This window comes from Phalacrocorax aristotelis, chromosome 18 (genome assembly GCF_949628215.1).
Source record: "Phalacrocorax aristotelis chromosome 18, bGulAri2.1, whole genome shotgun sequence".
Lineage (NCBI taxonomy): Eukaryota > Metazoa > Chordata > Aves > Suliformes > Phalacrocoracidae > Phalacrocorax > Phalacrocorax aristotelis.
In genome coordinates, this window is record NC_134293.1 from 1,687,213 (window position 1) to 1,709,160 (window position 21,948).

Genomic DNA, 21,948 nt, shown 5'->3' on the forward strand with positions numbered 1-21,948 from the left:
CTAGCCAGAAGCGTCAGGAGCCTGCCACAGAGCACCGAATGGCGACGATACCCATCTCAAGAAGTCACAACAGACGCAGGATGCTGCAGATTCGCACGTCTCGGTGCGGACTGAATGAGCCTCCCGAAGTGCAGTCAATTCATATCACAGAATGGCTCCCCTCTCTCCCAGAGACGAGCACGTCTGCTGCAACCCTCAGAGAGTGAGAAGCCTACAATAGGTCTCCGTTTTAAAAAAAAAACAAACAAACATGTTGGCTTACAGTTATTGAGCTGTTGCCCTATACACGGCAGCACATGCACCAGTTCCACTAACTATTTGAAAATCAACTTTTATAGTGTTATAAACCATAAGCTCCTGCATCAGACTGTGGTCTTTTGCTCCTAAAACAAAGGTATTTACTCACAGCTTGAAACCTTGAGGCATCTTGGCACATCTAACTGTTATCATGGCAATAATCTGATTTGCTTTCCTTCCCAGTTCACTCCTGGAAGGAACTATCTTGACTAAAAAAAACAAGCCAGAAGGTAAGCATACTTAGGCTGCAAAAGGTGTTGGGTTTGTTGAGGTCTTTGTTTGTTTGTTTTTCCTTCTTTTTTAACAGCACCCTCCCACACCCACCTGAAGAGGGGAGGACAAGCACTTTTTGAGCACAGTCTCAGGTAACAAACCCCAGATGTCGAGCAGGACCGAATCGCACGCTATGGCACTTCAAGGGAACGACAGGCTCCTCGGCTTTACCAAAGCAAACGGACTTTAGTCTGACCAAGTGCCAGGCCATAAAAGCTCAAAGAATTGCTCTGAAGCCCCCAGCAGCCTCACTAGGCAATACAGCTTGCTCAATTTTACATGTAGCTGTTCCTGTGCAGCCTCAAATGCTGCATTTCAGCAACAAGAGCTGTTTCAAGGCACACAGGACTGGAAGATACACAGATAGTGTGGAAATGGCGGCACCATTTCAAACACAAAGCCAAAAAGCAACCGGCAGATCCTGACAGCAAATCCAACGCAGACTGCAGCACCACTGCTGCCCCGGGCCCTGGAGATGTCGTTTGTCAGCAAAACAAAGATGCTGAATCCTTGCAACCTTGGCACAGAGCACACAAAAACTGAACGTCGATACGTCGGTTGGTGTAAACACAACTCAAAGCTCGATACACATGCGTTTTAGGAAAGCGTTAATAACACTGGGATGATGCAAAGAGATTGTTAGCAGAAATGCTCCATTAAGAGCGTATTCAGCGCGGCAGCAGCACGTCTGGGGATGGGAGGAGATGCGCAGGCCAGCTAGCTGTACAGCCTCCAGATAGCCTAATAAAAACGTCTAGACAGTAGCTATGAAGGTAATAAATGTAATAAATAGACTGTTCGGGACATCTGCTTATGCAGTACTCTGTCTCAGTCCCATTAGCCAAGAGTGAGGTGACAAGGGCTGGCTCCATCAGGGACTCCAGAGCAAGAACTTCGACCCGTGTGTCAGGGGTTCGGGGATCTCGCCCATAAGCTGCAAGAATGGTCACAGCTACGGCAGGGTGCAGAGACCCTGCCGGCCTTCCCCCAGAGCAGGCCTTGGGTGAGAGAGAAAAAATTCCACAAGCCTAGCTGGTTTTCACCTGTTTGCTCGGCTTCAGGTATTTGCAGTGTTAATTTACTGTGTTTTTTAGTAACAGATAGAAGTCTTTATAAAAATTAGGTCTGTGTTCACAATACCTAAGAACTTTGCTCAGGTAGGAAGACAAACCATTCCTCTCTGCATCAGTACAAAAGAGTTTGTCAGAAAATACTGTTCCAAGCATCTTCCAAGGATAATTGCAGAGCCCACATTGACTCTCTTTCTGCACATGTAATAGCTTTTTCCATCTTTTGGAGAAAAGCTTTAAGTGGATTCTGCTAATTCATAAAGCAGAAAACTCCTCATTCCGTGATGGTGCCGGTGGAAGCAGCCTTGTGGCGAGTGCAGACTTGTCACATCGTTTGCTCTGTAGAGCAGGTTTAAGTTTAAACAATGATTTCACGCACTTCCTCTCCCGTCTGCGGGACTCGAGCCCATGCAATTACAGTAGCCTGTGGTGTTCGGTCCTAAAGAGCACAAACAGGTCAGCACCCAGATAGGTTATTTGTTCTGGGTATGATGATCTCGATGTACCTACCTACAAGTTTAAGCTCCCCTTTGAAGCTGGTTTCTCTGCCTCTGTGGAGGACATTTAGACTGGTTGCTCTTCATAGCCTCAGCTCAACAAGCAGTGCTCACTCCTGCTGTCAGACTGCCGTTCTTATCTGCATGTTCCCCTCACCTCAGTATAAACCCCGTATCTCATCAGGGAGAAAAGATCATCTCATTTGAGGCAGCAAAGCCTAGACCGTGCAGACACACATGGGGACTCAAGGGGATGGAAATGAAGGCTGCACAAAGTGACCTTGAAGACAGACCTCTGCAAAAATTCACCAAAAAAAAGACACCAAAAAAAGACACCAATATGTGCTTTTGGTTAGGTCTTCGGCTAATTCCCTTGCAAGCATTAACATTTCTGTGCACTAACATCCTATTTAATAAATATTGAAAAGTTATTTTATTAGCCCAAACATGCTTTAGCCACAGCAGTACTCTTGTTATTTAACGCCCCGTTAACAGGATGAGTTTGGGCATGCTTGATGCCAAACATGCTACCCTGAGGTAGTGTCTGAACAAATTTTACATGAGTGCAGGAGACAAAAGGACTCCTGGTCAGAAGAATTTTACAAATAGCAAAAATCCCACCCCAGCCGACTGTAGCTACAGCCAGGTCACCCGAATTACGCCTCAGGAGAACTTCAGCAGCCTGGCCTTGCCCGGGCAGGCGGCTAGGAATGTCAGCCTGCTGCAGAGCGCTGCTTCGGCGACACTGCAGCTGGTAACGTGCCTTTCTTTAAAGGCCAAACTCAGTTCATTGCCTTTTTACTGTCTGGATTTTTAATAGCTACTATTTGCTATGTTCCCTTGAAAACTGGGGATCAGATACACCCAAAAGCTGTTTACAGACCACTGCTGCTCCTCCACAGCAGGGCTCCAGGTTGACTACTTACCACGTTTGACTGTATTATTTTTATCCTACTGTAATCAAACACATTTAACACCCACCCCCTTGTTTTCCCTCAGAAGGATCTTGATTTCAGTTAGCTTTCTGACCCCAGCAACAGGAGTCACGGAGTTCAGATCACCACATCAACAGCAGGTTGTCATTTCCTACCGCAGGAAGTTATTTAAAATATATTAAAACAACACTCATTTCAAACCTAACCTACAATTGTTGCTAAGTGCCCACAACAATTACATACCTCCCATCCCCTCCAATACATTATGTATACCGAGATCAAGTCATGAGTTGATCTTGTGACTGCTGGAAGGCTAAGTGAAATTAAAAATCAGAGTTTAGCTGAGTTCAGTTCGAGCCTTTGGGAATTGCCCTTTCCAGCTTTCCTCTCACTCATGAAAGTTGTAAAATGAAGAAACGCAATTCTTAAATCATCATTTAAGGGTAGAAGACTGCAGGAAACAGACCAGTCACCTTCCCCAGGCCACACAATCGCAGGACTACACTGAAATAATGGGAATTCGTAACCAGGACAGCTTTTCCTTTCACAGATTCATCCAAGTTAGCCCCAAATCCAAAGCCCAAATCTTGTTCAAGTCTTAAATACTAGAAATTACAGCTTCCGTTGTCACCTACTCACACAAACAACATTTAAGTGAAGAACTGTAACAGCCAAAAAGCTCATAAAGTGAGAACTGTTTCACCTTCACTTCCCCTTTACTCCCTCTGGAGGGAATCTTATACCTTTCATAAAATTTGACTGCAACATTTTAAGCCAAGAAAGTGCTCCTGCTCCTGGAGAGGTTACCTAGTATATACAGTTTTTGCTTTTATTAAGTTTAGCTGAAATAATTCTGATGGCTTAGAGGACAGGAACAAAGCTTGCGAGACTAAGAGGTCTACACTTAAGACTACAACTACATTATAAAAACAGCATTAATACTTGTCACTGTTCGATCAGCTGAGTTTCATGTTTGTTTGGTTTTTAGGGATAAGCATTTACCGAAGAAGGTTCTTCCTGAAGCAAATGAGACCTGCATTTACTAAAGTGAACATCTCAATGCAAATCAATCCCAATTTTTAAAAAAAATCCTGTAAATTCTCAGTGTTTTCTCGGCGTTGGAGTAGGCGTTTGGCTATCTGCATCAGTAGCAAATACCTACGCATCCACCAAACATGCTATTTTAAGAAGCACGTGCCCTTACGGCGTAGGGTCACCCTGTGCTTCAGCTGCTAGAAACTTCTCACAGATCCCAAAGATGTGCACAAGGGCATAACCAGGAGGTGAAGAAACACAGTTCAAGGACAACTATCACTGCTGAAGTCTCTCCTGTGATGCTCCTACTAACTAGAATAACCCAGTTCAGCTCTTGATCGCAACAGAAGCTTTTTAACCAGAGAACAAGAGTTTATTGGTGTGGTTATTCCTCTCAGAATATTCTGATGATGGACCAAATCCTGAGAAACAACACACAACACTGGAGGGAGCTAAGGAACAACACACCCAGGATTTGCTCCTAAGATATAAGCTAAGTCTCCACCTGCACCGAGAAGTGGAGTATCACCATCTTATTCAGAACACGTCTGCAGGCAAGACACCACTCCCAGCAAGCAAACAGCAGCCTGGAGAATATACTCGCCAACATCTTTGTGAACGGTTCCCCATATATATTTTTTTAGGGTGTAATCTGACTTCTCCTGTTTCCTGCTACAGCAAACTCTTTACTGGGAGCCTCATTTAGGCCATGGTTAAATGTCTTTTTCCGTAAGGTGCACATAAGACAGTTGTGCAACATTAACAAGAGGCAGAAAATTATGCACGTTTGCAGAACATGCCAGAGCAACAACAGAACCCCCTGTGGAACATTTCCCACAGAAAGGTGTTCTCGAGGGCTCCTGCAAGCCTCAGGTGACAATCTTACCTTCTGGGCTGGGACCGGCATTCTTCTTCCCCGCTGTCTGCCTCCTGCGTACATAGGAAAGGAGAAAAAAGTTAATGGGCTTTAATACATGCAGAATCCAAAGACTTACATTTCACTGGTTTGATTGTAGAAGGCAGAGGAAACTCTCACTGCTTCTGCATGTAGCTGCCACTGCAGAGGAACTCGCTTTCTGCTCAGCTGTCACTTTGTGTTCTCTCAAAACTCTTAAAAACTCTATATTACAAGACTTTTTGCCACTGCAGGATTTAGCATGCTGTTGCATGGACTTTCAGTGACCCCTGCCAAACAAGGCAGGCCAAGAGCCAAACACACAGTTTGCTTCTGGGTAAAAAACTCTGGGTTTTTACTACCTTTAGGTAGATCATATTAATTCATAGTCCAGTGTCAGCAATCAAGTGTAAGAATCCACAAAACCAAAAAATAATAAACCTGCCAAATAGGACTGGGTGAGCGCAGAGAGACTATAAAGTGGAAATCTGACATACTGTGCTGCTTTAGATGCAAAATTAATACGCACAGTCTCTAATGTGCTGCGGAATTTTACTAGGCCTACCTACCAGAGCCCAAAGCTATACCTCGGTAGAGAGATCTCAGCAATTAATTCTGCTTCACAGTACAGTTACGTATGCATTGCCAGGCACCTGCTGGAGATGGGGTATAGGATCTGATTTATCAGTGAAAACTTACTACGTTCATGCAGGTCTGCAGGAGCAACGCGTTTTAAAACACACGAAGCGGCCAGTCAGTGCAGGGGCATCCCAAGAAAACCGGAGTTCAGCACAAGGTGACAAAGGAAGCAAAGTGACAGTTTTGTGTCTAGCTTGCTTTGGGCTCCCCCCTGCAGAAGATCTCTCCAGTGAGCACGCGCCGCTTGCGGGCAGCGTACAGTCCAACAGGAGCTGCACAGAACTGACCCACAGGAAAGAGCAAGACCTTGGTACGGCACCATGTGCTCTGGTCATTTTTCAGGACACAAAGCACCAAGTAAGTGGTTGCAAGACCACCATGACCACAGGGGCGCTAACATTTCACTAACAAAGTCATGTGGTGGGCACTTAATTCTCTGAAGTGCTCTCCGTTTTTTTTCTTTTTAATGGTTACAGAGTTCTTTTCTAGCTTTTACTGAGCTCCAGCACAGTTACTGCATTTCTCTCATTTTTCTACCCCTCATCCCACCATCCTTTAAGATGAACACATCCTCTCATGAGCAAAGACGCTGGCACGGATTGTCCCGTGGCAATAACAGAGTGAACTGTCATGTTCTGTAGCTTGCGTTACTCCTGAGCCCACAGGTCACTTTATCAACACAAAATGATGCACCTGTACTGTGCTTGTAAAGCAGGAAAGCAGGGACAAAGAAAGTCCAGAGTTGCTCTTCTACAAACACTTGCAGAAGAGCTGAAGCTCTGAAGCCCAAACGTCAGCAGAGAGCGATGGCGTTTCACACAGGGATGAAGTCAGAGGCGATTTATACCAATGCAGTCACCGTGCTCTCCTCCCCAGCCCTGTCCCTGCCCAAACACCTCCGCAACAGGCTCCCATAACCGTCTCCCACAAACAACCCCAGGGGGGACTCCACAGCTCTTCTGAGAAGGGAAACTATCCTCTTCCTCTTCAGCTTGCTTCAGGAGAGCAATTTGAAAGGTGGTCCATCATGCACGCACTGTTTTCTGTTTTATGTACCATGGCACACAGATGGGAAACGAGAAAAGGTGTGTAAGAGATTTCATGGGCTGGGGAAGGCTGGGGAACGAGATAAACGTCAAATCCAAGTGGAGTCAGTGATAAAAAGGAAAAGAGGAACTGTGAATGGCCGGGCCTCTGGTTCAACCCCAACAAAGAGGACATGTACGCACCTGCGCCCAGGGCAGGAGAGGAAGGGAAGCAACAGGAGAGGGGCAGATTCTGGAACAGACACATTTACAAAACCTACAGAAACTAACACATCTAAGCGTCAAGCTCAGAAAAGGGGAGGAGTGGAAAAGTTAAGTTTCCGTAACATAACCATATAAACAGCTGGTTTTTTCCGGCAGATCTTTTGAACTACGGTCTTTGGGCTTATTGCATGCAAAGCTCATACGAAGTTCACTTTTTAATACAGAGTTAAATGCAGATACTCCTGCCGGATATTCTGTTTCTCTCTTATTTAAATTATCTGAATCTGTGAGATATAACAATAACTGGAATATGCATGCTTGCTACTGGTGTTCTATTTCTAAGAACAGAACTAGAACACCACCATGAATTAGTTCACTTGGAGCCACCTACAACCACAAATTCAAGCTAAAACCTGCAGACCATCTACAACAAGCAAGAGCTGGCAGAAATACCTTCTACTCATCATACCTTAGAATTAGCTCAGCGACTCCATCAAGAAGCCAGCATTCCTGCCCCCTTCAAAATGAAAACACCGATGAACTCTGTGGTCAACAGAAAACAAGCTGTAGCATCATTCAGAAGGGTGCAAATACCCAGATGAACAGCAGCGATCGCATGAGCAGCCACAGAGCTCTTTCAGACCAGGGAGCCAAGCCCTCGTTCCCAAGATGAAGCATCAGCTGTGTTCTGTGGCTGGCAGGACACTCTGGGATACTCTCGGGGTTACAGACCCAAGACTGGCCTTGCTAAAGAGGAATCCAATGGCGTGGAGTCCTTTTCCATTATTCAAGCTTTTGCAATAACCACACTGGCTCAGGACCCCCCTGAGCCAGACCATTTGCTGTCCACGGCTCCAGATGCCGGACAGCTGTCCTGGCGATCCCTGCTCCCCACGCAGCCAAAGTCTCCGCACATTGTGACTCCCTTCCTTAACACCTCAGGAGCAGTAGCTATTCAATGGACCATGCTGCTCGTTCTGCATTTTGGCCTATTTTGGCTTGACAGGTGGTAACAGCAGCACTTTAAGGTTGCAAAAGTAAAACATCAAGTACTTCCAAGCAGTTGGCTAGTGCTTAACTACCTTGGCGTGCATGAAGGCAATAAGTAGCTGCATTTCTAGAGCAAGGAAAAGTCTACTTCAGTCCTAAATACTTCTCATACCTCCTTGCCTTGTTCCTCTTCCCCTAAATTTGTAATCCTAATTACTAGCACTTCCCAGGAGAGGGTATATTCATTTCTCACCCCAGTACTGGAAAGCATGGGCAATTCCTAGTAGGTTGAAGTGGAAAATACTATGGTGAAAAAGACAGGTCCAACCCCTGAGATCACACAGTGGGGCTCTCTCAGCCAGGCAGCCGGTGCCACCCCAGAAGCCACAGGGACCACCTCCACAGTGCCACACACCAGTTACAGCACACAGGTATGGCATGCAGGGTTAACCTCACCGGCTCTGCCAGTGCAGCCAACTGCCCATTGCCCCTGCATTTGAAAGCAAAGGACCTTCTGGATTACCCTGAGCAGACTGCACTAGCTTCTAGAGACCTGCCTGCAGAAAGAGAGGGATGCAGCACGTCCCTTACACTACTAGTTGCTAAGTGCAATGGACGAATCTCGTGAAACTTTACACAGCTCAGCGGGTTCTCCTCAATGGAGCCGCATATTAGAAGTCTGTAGCCGAAGTTAAAAAATAAACACAAATAAAACACGCAGATGAGATTTGCAGGATGAGGATTCAGATCTCCAAAGGGTCAGTCACTCAAGTATCACCAGCAACAGAGCCCCACTGAACCAAGAAAGACACCAGCACTACAGTGCTTTGCCCAATCCCCAACCCAAGCTGCTACTTTGGGTTGCATGACCTGGTGTAACAGCATTAGGACGGAGGTGTTAGATGGGGATGAGAAACTCGAGTGTAGGAAAGATACTAGAACCACCCCACCTTTCATTCAGGATGCTGCATCACCTTAAGGACTTGGTGTGTGAAATGTCCTAAACCACATGGGCAAGACCAGAAACTGGAAGCCAGCATTAGGTGTGCAGTTAGACTCCTTTGAACAAATTTAGTATTTATCTCAAGTCCTTCTGAAAACACCATTAGCTGTTGTAGGTGTGTTTGTTATTGCTGGAACCTCTCAGATCCTGCCAGAGCATAAGGTCTGATGAGTTCCCTGTGGGTTGACAAAAAAAAGAGTTGACTTGGCGGGACAAGAGGAAGAGGTCAGAGGGGAGGGGAAGAGGCTTCATTACATGCAGAATAGCGAAAGACATGATGGGGTTTTTGAATAAGCCAAAACAGCTCAAAAACGTATATTCGGCTAGAGGACAAGTTCCTCAAACCCACATCAAGGAAAAACAACTGAAAGAGCGCTTGAGATCTGTAGTGCACTGTTCAGAACCAAGACTACGCAAACATTTTTAGTATTATAATGAACGGCCATTTCCACACGGCAAAAAAATCCTCGTCACAGCAACTGGCAAGCCTGGTATGCCACAGCCCAAAGTCCCACAAATGACAGGAGAAGATCCTGAAATATGCCGATCGTTATCTTAGCTCCACTCAAAATTCAGCCCTCAAGAGCTCAGTGTGGAGGAGGCTTGACGTGGCCCAATCAATTACCATCTGTCTCTGCTGAAGCTTTTTCAAGTTCTCTTTAATATTAGACATAAATGTAGCAGATTTGTGCGAGAAGCACATCTATTCAGAATATAGCTGACCATCTACAGAAACAGAACTGTAGACGAGGGCGTTTTGAGCAAGAGATCCATCGCCAGTACCGGGATGCTATCTGGAACAAAACTAACCTTTACTAATCTCCTCCTCATGGCCAACTCTGACCAGCGTGCAGCCTGCTCCTTCCCTGCATCTCATGTGTTTCCTGGTACTTACAGAGCGGTCAGGTTCAGGTACCTGAACCATCTCCACCCCATCAACTATCTCCTTTGCAAATGCATCCACACCGCCTCACGGACAGAGGGCATTCAGTATGGAAGAAGATACAGCCAACGCTCCCATATTTCACATATCCAACCACTACTATTTCTCCTCTTCCCCAAGTCCGTGCTACCATCCGGTGTTCGCCATACGCGCCCTGCGGTTCTCTGTGCTGCGTTCCGGTCACGATGTAATTCTGCAACTGCAAAACATCACAGAAACCTCCTTAGTAACTGTCAGCACCAAACTAAGCTGCAATGACAAGTCATCCCACTAGAGGGGAGGGCAGGACAGAGAAGACATGCCCAACGCATGGCCAAGTGCAAGCTTCCGTGAAGGAAATTACTCCAATATTGACTACTGAAACGAGCACCTTCCAATTTTCTTGCCATTTGCAATTTACTTCCGAAGTGGATGAAGCACTGCCGTCAATGCAACAATTCATCAGCCCAAAAGTGCATCAAAATCCGTAAACGTTCCTTTCTGGGGACACTTTTGAGAAGGCAGTTTACACTTTGAGAAGGAACGTGCTTGGACCATATCCTTGGACACCAAAATCAGCCATCTGGAGGTGTGACCTGTGACAGTGACCCACTTCAGCTTTCAAAGCTGTCTTCATGGGCAGCAGCGAGAACCTTGGACCTTGCCCTGGCCCCAGGTTCCCCGTGCCATGCAGCACCCGTGCTGTAGCCACGGCAATAGGTGCAAGACAGCAGCTTCCACAAACACTCCTTGGGAGATTCCTGATGCTGCATTGCTCCAGCCTCAAACCAGCCTCCTCCACCAGCCTGCACCGAGGAGGAAGCTGAGCAGCACTGATGAGCTCCAGAGGGAGTCGTGCCCTGCTTTCCTTGACCAGAAACAGAGGCCTCGGGGGAAACAGAAGGAGCGAGTTGCATAGCTCTAAACTAGGCCACGATATTAAACGCAGTTTAAAGTGAAAGATGAAAAATTCCATGTCTGCTCCTTTCAGGCCCTGTAGGACAGAATATGCAAAACATTAATCCTGTTTGTGCTTTGATCCACTGCCAACTATCTGTCATCAAAAGGGCAAGGGAGAGGAGAGAAATTTTTGAGTGCTATTCTGTTCTATACAATGGGAGTCACTCCATGTCACGCAAACAATTCTGCTCTTATAAATCTCCTTTTTGCAGACTGATGTAATGATAAACAAGATGCAATCTGCATTCTTACTTACAGGGACTGGAGCTGTCTGCCTGTATTTAACCTTAGGAACATCACAGCAAGTTCTTTTACTGTAAGAGATATGGTTATTAGCATAAGTCATGCGTCTAACATTCACTACATTTCTATTAACCAAGGAACATTTCACACAGACCACACTTCACACAGGCTATGCCTCAAAAATACATCCTTCAAACCTTAAAAGAGATTCCAATTTAGCAACTGCTTGCTATCTATGATTTTATGCCAACCTACCTGACTGTAGAGACAATGCCTGGGAAGTGTTTCTATCCATCAGGAGTGTGAGTGGTCACAGCCATCAGTATCAAGGGAACACTGACAATTTAGACAGGACAAGGAGTCCAGTTTTCACCCCACGCATCAACATTTTGCTCATAGTTGCGATGTGCAATGGCTGAAGGGTGCACAACTTCTCTCCCCTTCTCCATTTTCTAAATCTTGGCCAGGTATTGCTCTCTGGATGGGCAGCTTCGTTATTTTCGTTGTTTGGTACACTTTCCCTTGCACAGCAACAAACACCAGCAGTGAGTGATCCCGAATTCCTCACAGGAGGGCAGAACCAAGACGTGGATATGAAACTACTCTCATTTCTTGAGGCTGTTAATCTTCAAAGTCAATATTGTTCATTTTTAAAAATATTCTTATTAATGGGGCAGAGCGGCCTTGTGCAAGAGGAGGAACACAGAAGCTATTTTGTGAGAAGCCACATGAGACAAGGAACTTGAAGCCTTTTCACCTCTCCTAGGGAAGTGCAACTGGCAGCTTCTTATTTTTACAACAGAAACCTAGTTAATATAGATCCTCCAGAACCTGCAGCAAGATTCAGACGTAGCCACGCCATCAGAAAGGATTTTCACTTAACACTGTCAAGCCACCATCATGCGAACAACTCTGGACCCCATCTCAAATGAGGTACTACGAAGAAAAGGCTTGTCATTAAATAAGCTGTCTCCTAGGTCTCTGCCTACCCTTCCTTTCCTTGGCTAGATCCCATCCAGTTGTTCAAACACACGCTAAGTGACCCTTGAGCCGAACATGACCCTTGCTGGGAAGAAGGCAGCTGCTTTAGTCAAATCAGAGGCTGTGCATCCAGGCACCAATTCAGCTGTTAAACCGTGCAAATACTCCTCTGCATAGCATCCACCAGTCTCCCAGTGTATGCTTGTTTGGGTTACAGCCGGCACAGTGCATTGCAAGCTCCTCCATACAGGAGCTCTCCTCGTGTGTCAGCAAGTATTGAGCAAGTCAGTACAAAAACCACCCTCCCCCAACTATTACCCAACGCATGGATAACCCAGTCTGGTCGAGTACTGCAGAGAAGGTGCCTATTACTGCAGCCACAGCCTCTCCTCTAACGCAATACAAGTCACCCAGAGATAAGAGCATCCACTGCACGTTCAGGTTCCTTAGGGCTCAACTCAACTCTTGACACAGTCACATAGTGACATTAGAGATGCCCTGGGGTATCCGACATCTGCACGGGTCTGGCGTTAGATGCCCCAAAAAGCAACTGAATAGAGGCCCTTGAAGACCAAAGGACTGAGATCTGCACGTGGACATCACATAGAACTGAAGTTCAACACCTTCCAAGAGGAAATAGTTGACAGATGCCTATTCAACAGCAGGCCCTGCCCAAGGCTGGTCCCATCAATAATCTCAAATCATCTGCTGGAACAAAGTAAGACAAATGTTTGAGTCAGATTGCCAAATATCTTACACATTTCTGTGGCAGAGAGACTTTCATACAGTAGTCTGAGTTGTATCAATCTCTTAAATAAACTGTGTTAGCAAAAAGCCCACACATACTGCATTTGCAGTAAGGCTGAAGCGCCAGCAACAACACTCTGGCTGGTAGAAAGAAACAAGGGCTGACTCGAGAACCTGGGTTGATAAAAGGTTTCCTTTCTTCTTGCAAGAAGCCCAAGACTACACACAAATTCACCAGCTAGAGCTTCTGGGGCCAGAGGGGGAATGTTGAACTCTAACAGGTACCATTTCCAGCCTGACCGTGTCTAGTAGCAGTTTGGTATTAAAAAGGGTGACTTGACCACCAAAAAGATGGGCAGCCAGGGTTTGCAAGTTCCACAGCTGCAAGATGGAGAACAAAGACAACTAGAAATCTGCAGCAGTTTGTGTGAACCGATTTATTTGGTATATTATAGAAACCACCAACATGGTAGCCATGTGCAAGTACTCACGTATAGAGGATAGGACTCAAAGCCAAATTGCAAACCAGCTCACTTCAGAATCCCTCAGTCTCTGGGGACGGTTAACCTTAACCATTACTAAAAATTATGAAACTAATTAAGAAAGCCACCTAGTATGCTCTAGAGAGCTAGCTCAGTGCTACTTTTTGAAATACTTGCATTTGCCATCAAACACACTTTAAAAATAAAGGCTGCTACCTGGAAGCCTTTAAGTTTGACATAAGAGTTCTTCAGAAAGCTAAGCCGAGCAAACTAGGCCACAGACGGGAAAGGGGAGAACTGCGCTGTGTTTTGCATAGTCCTTTTACCTCTCCAAAGCTACGGGGATAAGGGGTAAGCAAGCAGATTCCTCCAGCCATCTCTCTCTCACCCATCACTATTTGCATGAAATGTTTTGAATGAACACGGTTTTCCTCCTCACATTTCTTCTGTGGTCGAGGTTTCACATAAGCAATAGGTTTCTGCAGCCAAGTGTTCATTCAGAGGTTGGCATTCTTTCTGGATTGTTTTCTGTATCACTTTGCTGTGTCAGTAATTGGTATATTTAGGTCAAAGACATTGTGCTCCTGCTCTGGAGAGAGAAAAAAAACAAGTTCCTTATCAAAGCTTTCATCTTCTCACTGGAGCCAAGAGATTTATGCAAACCTTGTTTAGATTAGGCCTCACTAAAAACTGCAGAAATAAAACTCAAACACTTGAAGACAAAAATTAGAAGCCTCCGACTGGTACAACAAGAGTCAGGATGAGAAATACAGTGTGACGCAGCCTGCTACACTACACCACAAGAACAGATTAAAAAGGAGATTACTGTCAATTGAATTTCTGCAGTGAAATAAGCTTGCCTGATGGGGAGTACAACAGCTTTTGCCTTAATCACAGAGACGCACCCAAGGGAAGAAAAAAAAAAAGAATACAAGCATTGCAGACACATATTCACATGAAATACCCCTACATCAAAGGGGTATTAAACATAACTTCTCCCTAAAACCGTGTAGTAGCATATCATCTCCAGACACTTACAGACACTATGAAAAAAAAAAAATCTATTGTCTCCCTGAATAGACCTTTTCTCTAACTTTTAGAAGGCCTTTCGACACTGTGCAAGTATGACAGAAGGCGGCAGATATTTAACATAATTATGATGCTTTGCTAGATTTAATGCCTCCCAGTACCTTGAAGATACATGCTCAGTCTCCTTGTAGGCAAAGCTAAGGAAGTTGTCCACTGGAAATCTTAAAAATCTAGAAGCATTTGTTTCCCTACAACAACAACAAATGCTTACGAAGATGGGACAAGTGTGACAAAGCTCCCTTGCCGCATAAACACAGGCACTTAACTGCAGTTTTCATGCTGGGAACTGTTGCTGATGCCAAGGGTATAGTTTGACTAAGGCCAAGTCAAAGATACGTGTGTGTACACTAGTGAATCTCAGGGCAGGGCTTCTATACAACCAACAGCCTGTGATTAAAATTAAAACCCAGCTCCACAGGTTACTGCAATCAGCAGCCGTTCATTATCCATTCATGCATGGTGACATATTTACATGTGTGAAATTACCCCTATGCAATTATGAGGGATGGACATTCACACCTCAGACCCTCTCCAGTCACTACCTGTTAATACACAGACCTTGCTCAACCTTCCAACGCACTCAAGAGCGTTCAGAAGCAGCATGGCCACAGGCACCTCCTCACCCAGAGGGCTGACATCTTCACCTTAGAAGCTAGGCCTGTTTCCAGCTGGGAGAGAGACACTCCTGAACTGCTGCATTAAAAAACAAAACAAAACAAAACAAACATACAGATAGAACTAAACAAGGTTGAAGGAGCCTGAAAAGCAGCCGACCTATGAGCTGTAGGTAGAGAAGTTGGAGACCTGGAACTGCAGCTGATAATCTTTCATCATTCGTGAGCAATTCTATTACACTTTACAAGGAATAAGGACGTAGAGCAGACGTAGCAGATGCACAGCACGAGCTTTGGTTTAAGTCAGATTCCCGTTGAAATGAACGAACGTTAAACCTGCTCTTACAAGAGGGAAGTAGTTGGTTTTCACTCCTCTTGCTGAAGGGCTATTTTAGGAGGAGGAGGGTGGAAGGAAGGGAGGTACACTGCAATGGGAAGGGTCTTTGTCTTGCAATCAGCCATCTTCCTGTTAGCATCCAGCTCACCTTGGTGCACACTCACAGCAGCCTCATTTGTGTTCCTGCTACAGTTATCTCCATTAAAATCCAGGGCATTACTCTAAGGCTCTGCGCAGGCACAGTTCAAATTACAACTCCATGGCTCTGACCTCCCAGAACGCATAGTAGGATCACTAAAGCAATGCAGATTCACCTGCATCATATATTAAATATATTATTCCCACAACGGGACAAGAATAGAGCTACCTGGATACTACTCCTGTCTATGTCTGTGTCCTTATCTAACTGTGCCCACAGAATGAAGCTGCACCAGCACAGCCCTCTTGATAAGTCTAATTCCTGGTCAGCAGCAGCACAACCAGGCACGGGCTTTTGATTTTGACAGCTTGCCTTAAACTACACAGAGGAGAGCACACGCAGCCATCTACAAGACACACTTAGGTTGCGTCTTCACCCCGTACCGGCTCAGCAGAGTGCTCTTAAAGCCAAGTGGCTGACTGCAACACGCAAGCGTCTTTCTCCCTGCCAGAGCATTAGAAGAGACACTCACCCACTCAGTTCCTTGGAGATCCAATCCCTGCGAGCTCCTGTCAAATCTCCCCTTGACGTAACGAATGTACGGCAGAAAGGATGGATTAGGAGCAGCACAGAAATCTTCATGACCTACCTGAACTATAAGCACCAGCAGGCAGGCCACTTAGGGCCCCTGGCCTACTGCATCAATAATTAAAGGATAATTTTCTGGATGAAAAAATTTCTCCAAGTGAGAAGTTATTTAATACTTAAGAAAGTGAAATAAAGGCTCTGAAAAGGAAGCAGAGCCACACTCAATCTTTTCAAATTCTATAATACGTATCCTCTAAAAAAGCAATTTGGAGGGGAAGGCATTAATATTTCCAATTCCTAACACTGCTTACCCTGAATCTGTGCTCAGTGATACAATTATAAGTTGCAAATTGTTACCTAGTGTTTTTGAGAAAAACAACAACAAAAAAAGAGGTATCCAAGCAACTACATCGCACAGCATGTCTGGATGCAGCAGCATCCGCGTTGGCACTCGCAGGCTGCTATTGCGTAACCCTGGATTCAAGCAAGAGCACAGCCAGGGAGTCTCTGCTCTGTTGCAGTGACATATCTAGAACAGAAGTGGCTCGTAGGGGTTTAACAGCAGGAGTTTAGACTACATCAGAAGAGGAATTGGCAGGAAAGTCTCTTCACCTCTAGCCTCCGTTTGGGTAGGGGAAAAAACCCAAGTGTTTTAGGCAAAACTTCAAAAGCAATTTCTGGGACAGCTTTCTGCACACACAGGACACAAAGCAGAGTCTTCGGAGAGCAGAGGGAAAGGAACGCCTGAAGATAGTCCCGTGCAAGACACTGCGGAGAGAATCACACAGTACAACGCATACTCCTTGTTCACATCCTCATTCCCCAGGTCGCAGAACAGCCTCCCAGCTGCCCCGCTTCTGGCAGGGAACCACCCCTACTAGAACTGGAACACAATGATTGTAAACTACTTACTTAAAAAAATACACCCAGGAATTAGTCTCATGCTGTTGGACCTTAAGCCAACATGCTGAGCCATTTTACTGCCTGATACAGCTGGTTTATAGGCTTTTGTACACTGCTTCTCCACAGCAGAGTTCTGCCTACACTCTTTCAGCACTGCACGTCTACAGCCAACTGGAGATACAAGGGTCTAAGCAGTTCTGAGGGACCAAAAACAAGGCAGCAAATATAATGATATCTCCTCCAACAGAGGTTGAAGGAGGGGAAAAAAAAAAAAAAGAGAAAGGAAAATGAAGCTGAGGAGTAGAACAGGGTTTTCTGCATGAGTCAAATATGAGCAGAACAAAGTTGCATAACGAGCGTCCCTTGACTTTTGTTATTTCTCCCAGCCAGCTCCTCCAAAAATCTATTTGTTATTGTTTATTTGGGTATCAGTCCAAATTGCTGTGGGAGGAGAGAAAAGGAAAAAAGGAAATGCTGTCAAGCCATTAATTCTAGTACCGTAGTCATCTAGTACTCTCCACCTATTAATGAATCAGTGTCCTGTTTACTGCAACACTCTCTAGAGCCTGAAAGTTAAATACAAAAAAACCCAGATCTTAATTAGACTCTCGCAAAAGCGGCTCCAGCGCTGTTTCTCCTTGGCCAGGATGAATTCTGCCTTTGCTTATTTACCTACCGCTCAGTCCAGAACGGCAGTGTCGTTTCACATCTCTCTCCAGAGAGAGCAGGCAGCAGCGGGGGAAGCAAGCGCCCGGCGAGCAGCACGCAGCTTGCAGCACCACTCCTGAAATTTAAGCCTCTGCGAAACATTATATTGCAATAAAGGCCAGGCTGTGTCAAAAGCCAGGAGCGACTGTGGCCACCACCCATCCTCCCAGGATAGAAAAGAAGTCACGTTCCTACATGTGTACATCAGTTACAGGAGAAAAGCCGTACTAAACCAGAATGCAGCATTATGCTGGACCACACGACCACTTGCCCTCGGTCTCCCGTGCCAACCCTGGCTATTCCCAGGAGCAGGAACGGCTCATGCAGAAGCCCACTCTCCAGAACAGCCTTGAACGACAGAAGGACAGAAACACCGTGCCAAAGGCAAAGGAACTGCAGTAGTCTTGGCACAAGACTGGATTTGCCTGACCCCTGAAGTTCGATAGATGCATCAGATTTGCGGCCCCTCTATAATCCCAGCCTCCCTTGTACCATCTGTTTCCCCTTCATCAGACTGCCCATTAGAGACAATGCTAAAACTCATGTCTCCTTAGTAACAGGTTTCTGTTGATCTCTCCTGTGCCTCCCAATCTTTCTATCAATCCTGTAATCTACCAGGATTTTCCCTGCAGGGGATGCCTAAGAGCATCAGTGGGAAAAAAAAATATGGGACAAGAGACACACTTTAGGACAAGGGTAAAAAGTGTAAAAGGGGAGGGTAGAAGGTGTAAAAGGGGAGGGTAGAAGGTGTAAAAGGGGAGGGTAGAAGGTGTAAAAGGGGAGTGCATGAAGTTAGAAGAGCTACAAGTCTATCACAACCAGATGTTCTCATTATATCAGAGCAAGCAACCAACACACCTTCTCCATGCCAGGCTTAAGATCTCATCTGAACACTCAGCACTTCAATAGTTTTTTTCTTAAAGAGATGCCAATTACGAACGCTTTGCCATCAATACACAAGTCTTAACAGAAAACACCCTACACATACCCTGCATCCCTAAGACCATCTTCTCTAAAACCTCAAAAGTAAAAACGCTGCCAATCTCAACACTATGTAGGTAAGGAAGGACTGTATTTCCAGTCTATAGAGACCAGCTCTCTTACAGCTGGTTTTAAGCCAGTGATTGCTGGCTGCCTTTGGTTCCTTAATCCCTAAATCCCCATCCCCTCCTCTTGAGGTTAATCCAGTTAAAACTCTCCTTTCCCTTTGGCTGGTGCCTTGCATGAACAACCACCTGAAGAGCAGAGCTGCAGAAGCCAATGCTCAGAGCATGGCACTTCCCAGAACTTTGTTCTGCTGCAGGAGACAGCACAGAGTAAGTACTTGCTGCCTATGCCAGAAAATGAAATCGAGATTAGCTAGGTAAGGGCAAAAGGCACTCCTCATGGATTGTTTAAATCAGCAGGAACCAATCATCCAGCCCAATCCAAATCCCCCAGTCACTTTCTGCCTTAAGATAACCAGAAACAGGTTTATGCTATACTAAGATAAAGCAGCCTTAAACCAGTATAAGCCCTTATGTGAAAATCCCCCTTTTTGGGAGGAGAAGACGACTCGCCTTTGAGGTCAGCTCTAAATGACATGGCTATACAATTATAGTCATAGAGGCCATATGGTATTTGGAAAAGCAACACTGCTCAGCAGAAGAAAATCACTTCTTTAGACTTTGCCTGGCTGACGTGGCCCAGCCAGCACTGAGCCCCTGTGGGCAGGAGAGCGAAGGCAGCCCTAGAAGCAGGCATCCGGCCCTCGGTGCGCAGCCTGCCAGGAGAGGCCAGTGCAGAATAGTCGGGCACACGCAGACCATGAGGTCTGTCTCATTACAGACGAGGCATCAACAGACTCATGCAGTGAAGATGTATATTTGCCCCGCAGAAAAACCAAAATACACCCAGGGAAGATGCAGAGGTATCCCGAGAAGAGTCTTGCCCATTCCCTGCTACAGCACAGAGAAAACGAGGACAAGTGGCTGTATGAAAGCGTCTCCCCGTCTGACAGGCGAGGCCGTACTCACTTCCAGTGGCACTTGTCCCCTGGGAGGGAGCCCTGCACGACCTGGCACCAAGTCCCGGGCAGGCAGCGAGCAGTCACAAGAGAAATCCTTAAGCTGGGACAGGCTTTAGGTCAGCGACCTGACGGACCACACGGATCCTGCCCCCACACGTAGCCGCTGGTCTTACTCTCACTGTGAGCCTGGGCCAGAGGCTCTGGCGCAGCACGCGGTGCCGTGGGCAGCCTGTCAGAGAGAAAACGCTGCACATGGGCTCCCTGGCGCTTGCCAAGCTCTTCAAGCTATGCACTAGAGCCAGGACGCAGACCATAAGCTCTTTGTGTTCCTGGTCATTCACAACCAAGAGAAACAGAAATCTGGTTCTGAGGACTGTTTATCAGCCTAGTCCTTCCAAGAGCCTCAGTCCTGGGGGCAGTGAGAATGAACAACCCCATCGGCTTGCTTGCCCAGTTGAAGAGATAGCAAGCAGAACACGCCTTCTGCTTCCCAGGCCAGAAGCAGTTACACCGAGCTAAGCAGGCGTGGGGTAGGAGGACAAAACAGTGAGCAAGATGCCTACACAGCTCTGAGCTGCAGTACGTTTCTAACTCCATTCACGTGGATATGGAAAGCCGCCGCTCAGTCTCTGGTGCATATTTAAATGCTCATTCTGAATGGCCAGTTAGTCAGAAGTGGAATGTTTCTGCATTCATGGAATAGCTATTTTAAGCTTACATTATGCACTCTGCTTCCATTAATAGGTACACTTTAATAAAAAAAAGGAAAGGCGTTACACCCAGCAATGCATTTGCCTCTGCGGGCTTGAGCGCTGCGTGTACAAACACCCAGCACAAGCAGAGGAAATCTAACTAATTCTGTTATTGACAAGCTGTGTTCTTCTCCAGAGATCGCCGAGTCATTAGGCTTGCCAAATCTTGATGGAACAAGTCAAATCTCTGTGTTAACCAGCCACCTCCGCTACAGGCCTGTCAACCTGCATCTTCCACGGAGATTTAACGCAGCCATAAAGGTCACCAAACTGAGAGAAATGAAGCTGGACTATTGCAGCATCTCTGGAGGAGACTGACCCAGATGCTCTCATTCCAGAGAGCAGTTTCCCCGCTCGCATTGCCCCTGCTCTCCAGCACCGCCTTCGCTCAAGCATAACCGGTGCACGTCTCTACCCATCCAGGACCGCTGGGTCCCCTTAGAGGCCCTGGAGTCCCACCATTATTTGACAAGCTGAAAGTCCATAGGAACTTGTTTTGGAGCAAGTCAAGAACTCTCAGGATTTTTTAAGCTACCAAAACTCAAATTATTAAATGCTGTCAAGCTTTGATGAAAGCCAAAGGCTATTTTAGGGAAAATACAGGCCTGGGATTGGCTGACACCCCCCCAGTCTCTCCTGCGTGTATTAGGATGGCAGCCGTACCCATAAAATTCACACACAATCACCCATCAGCTGTAACATCCAGGTTTGCTTCTTGCACCCTCTCCAAGCCTGAGCTGTGATATCAGGGTTTGATCAGTGTGGTTTCCTGAGAGGGAGGACTGGAGGAGCTAAGAAAGGAAGCACAAATACACGCACTTTGCCAAACACCACAGATAAGTTGCATGCCAATGGCGCAAGGGATATTATTTCAATTGCTAACACGGGGCAGATTCAGTATAAAGGGTCAGTTTTCTGCCAACACTTTTGCTTTACTAACAGGTTTATGCAGATTGTTTTAAAGATGAAAGCTGTAGAATCCAAAAGGTACAGGTATAATAAATCTCATTAAAACTAGAGCAGGTCAGCCCTCTGGTGAACTTAAGCTGTAGATCCGTCTAATGCTCTTGAAAGCTCGAGTGACCAGCCAAATGAGGATTCCCTCGGCTCACAAACCCACATCTTTGGAGCCAAGTGGAAGTACTGTATGAGCTAAGCCAAACAGAGTTCTGTGTGTGGGTTGGGGTTTGGGTTTGTTTTTGTTTTTTGAACAACATGAAGAGCAAGCAAAAATCCCCGAATTATGAAGCAAAGAATACTAGAGTCAGATCGAGAATAAAATCCAAACTTGGAGGAAAAAAAGTGATATAAAAACCATTGTATTAAACCAATATTGTTTGGATGTTGGATTCAAATCTAGAGAAATGCATTAGCCCACGCAGACATAAAAAGTACAAAAAAGTCTAACAGTATGTGAACCCTAGAGCACAGCCCATCTGCTGAAGAATGAAAGCTCCTCCAGATGGACAGCTTTGCTATCAGGGCATCCACACAGAGACTTCAGGACACCGCACAACTTCACCTGACAGTCATCCCTCCCAGAAAGCCTTCATCTCAGGGAGTTAAGAGCACTGAATTATACCCAACAGCA

General features: G+C 45.9%; 1 protein-coding gene across 1 annotated transcript in view; it reads right to left on the minus strand.

Annotated features, from left to right (window-relative positions):
• Nucleotides 1–21,948, minus strand: part of SSH2 (slingshot protein phosphatase 2) — a 103,926-nt gene that overhangs the window by 63,709 nt on the left and 18,269 nt on the right. Inside the window, 1 exon segment of the mRNA XM_075112756.1 lies at nt 4,994–5,037. Coding sequence (XP_074968857.1) covers nt 4,994–5,037 — 44 coding nt within the window.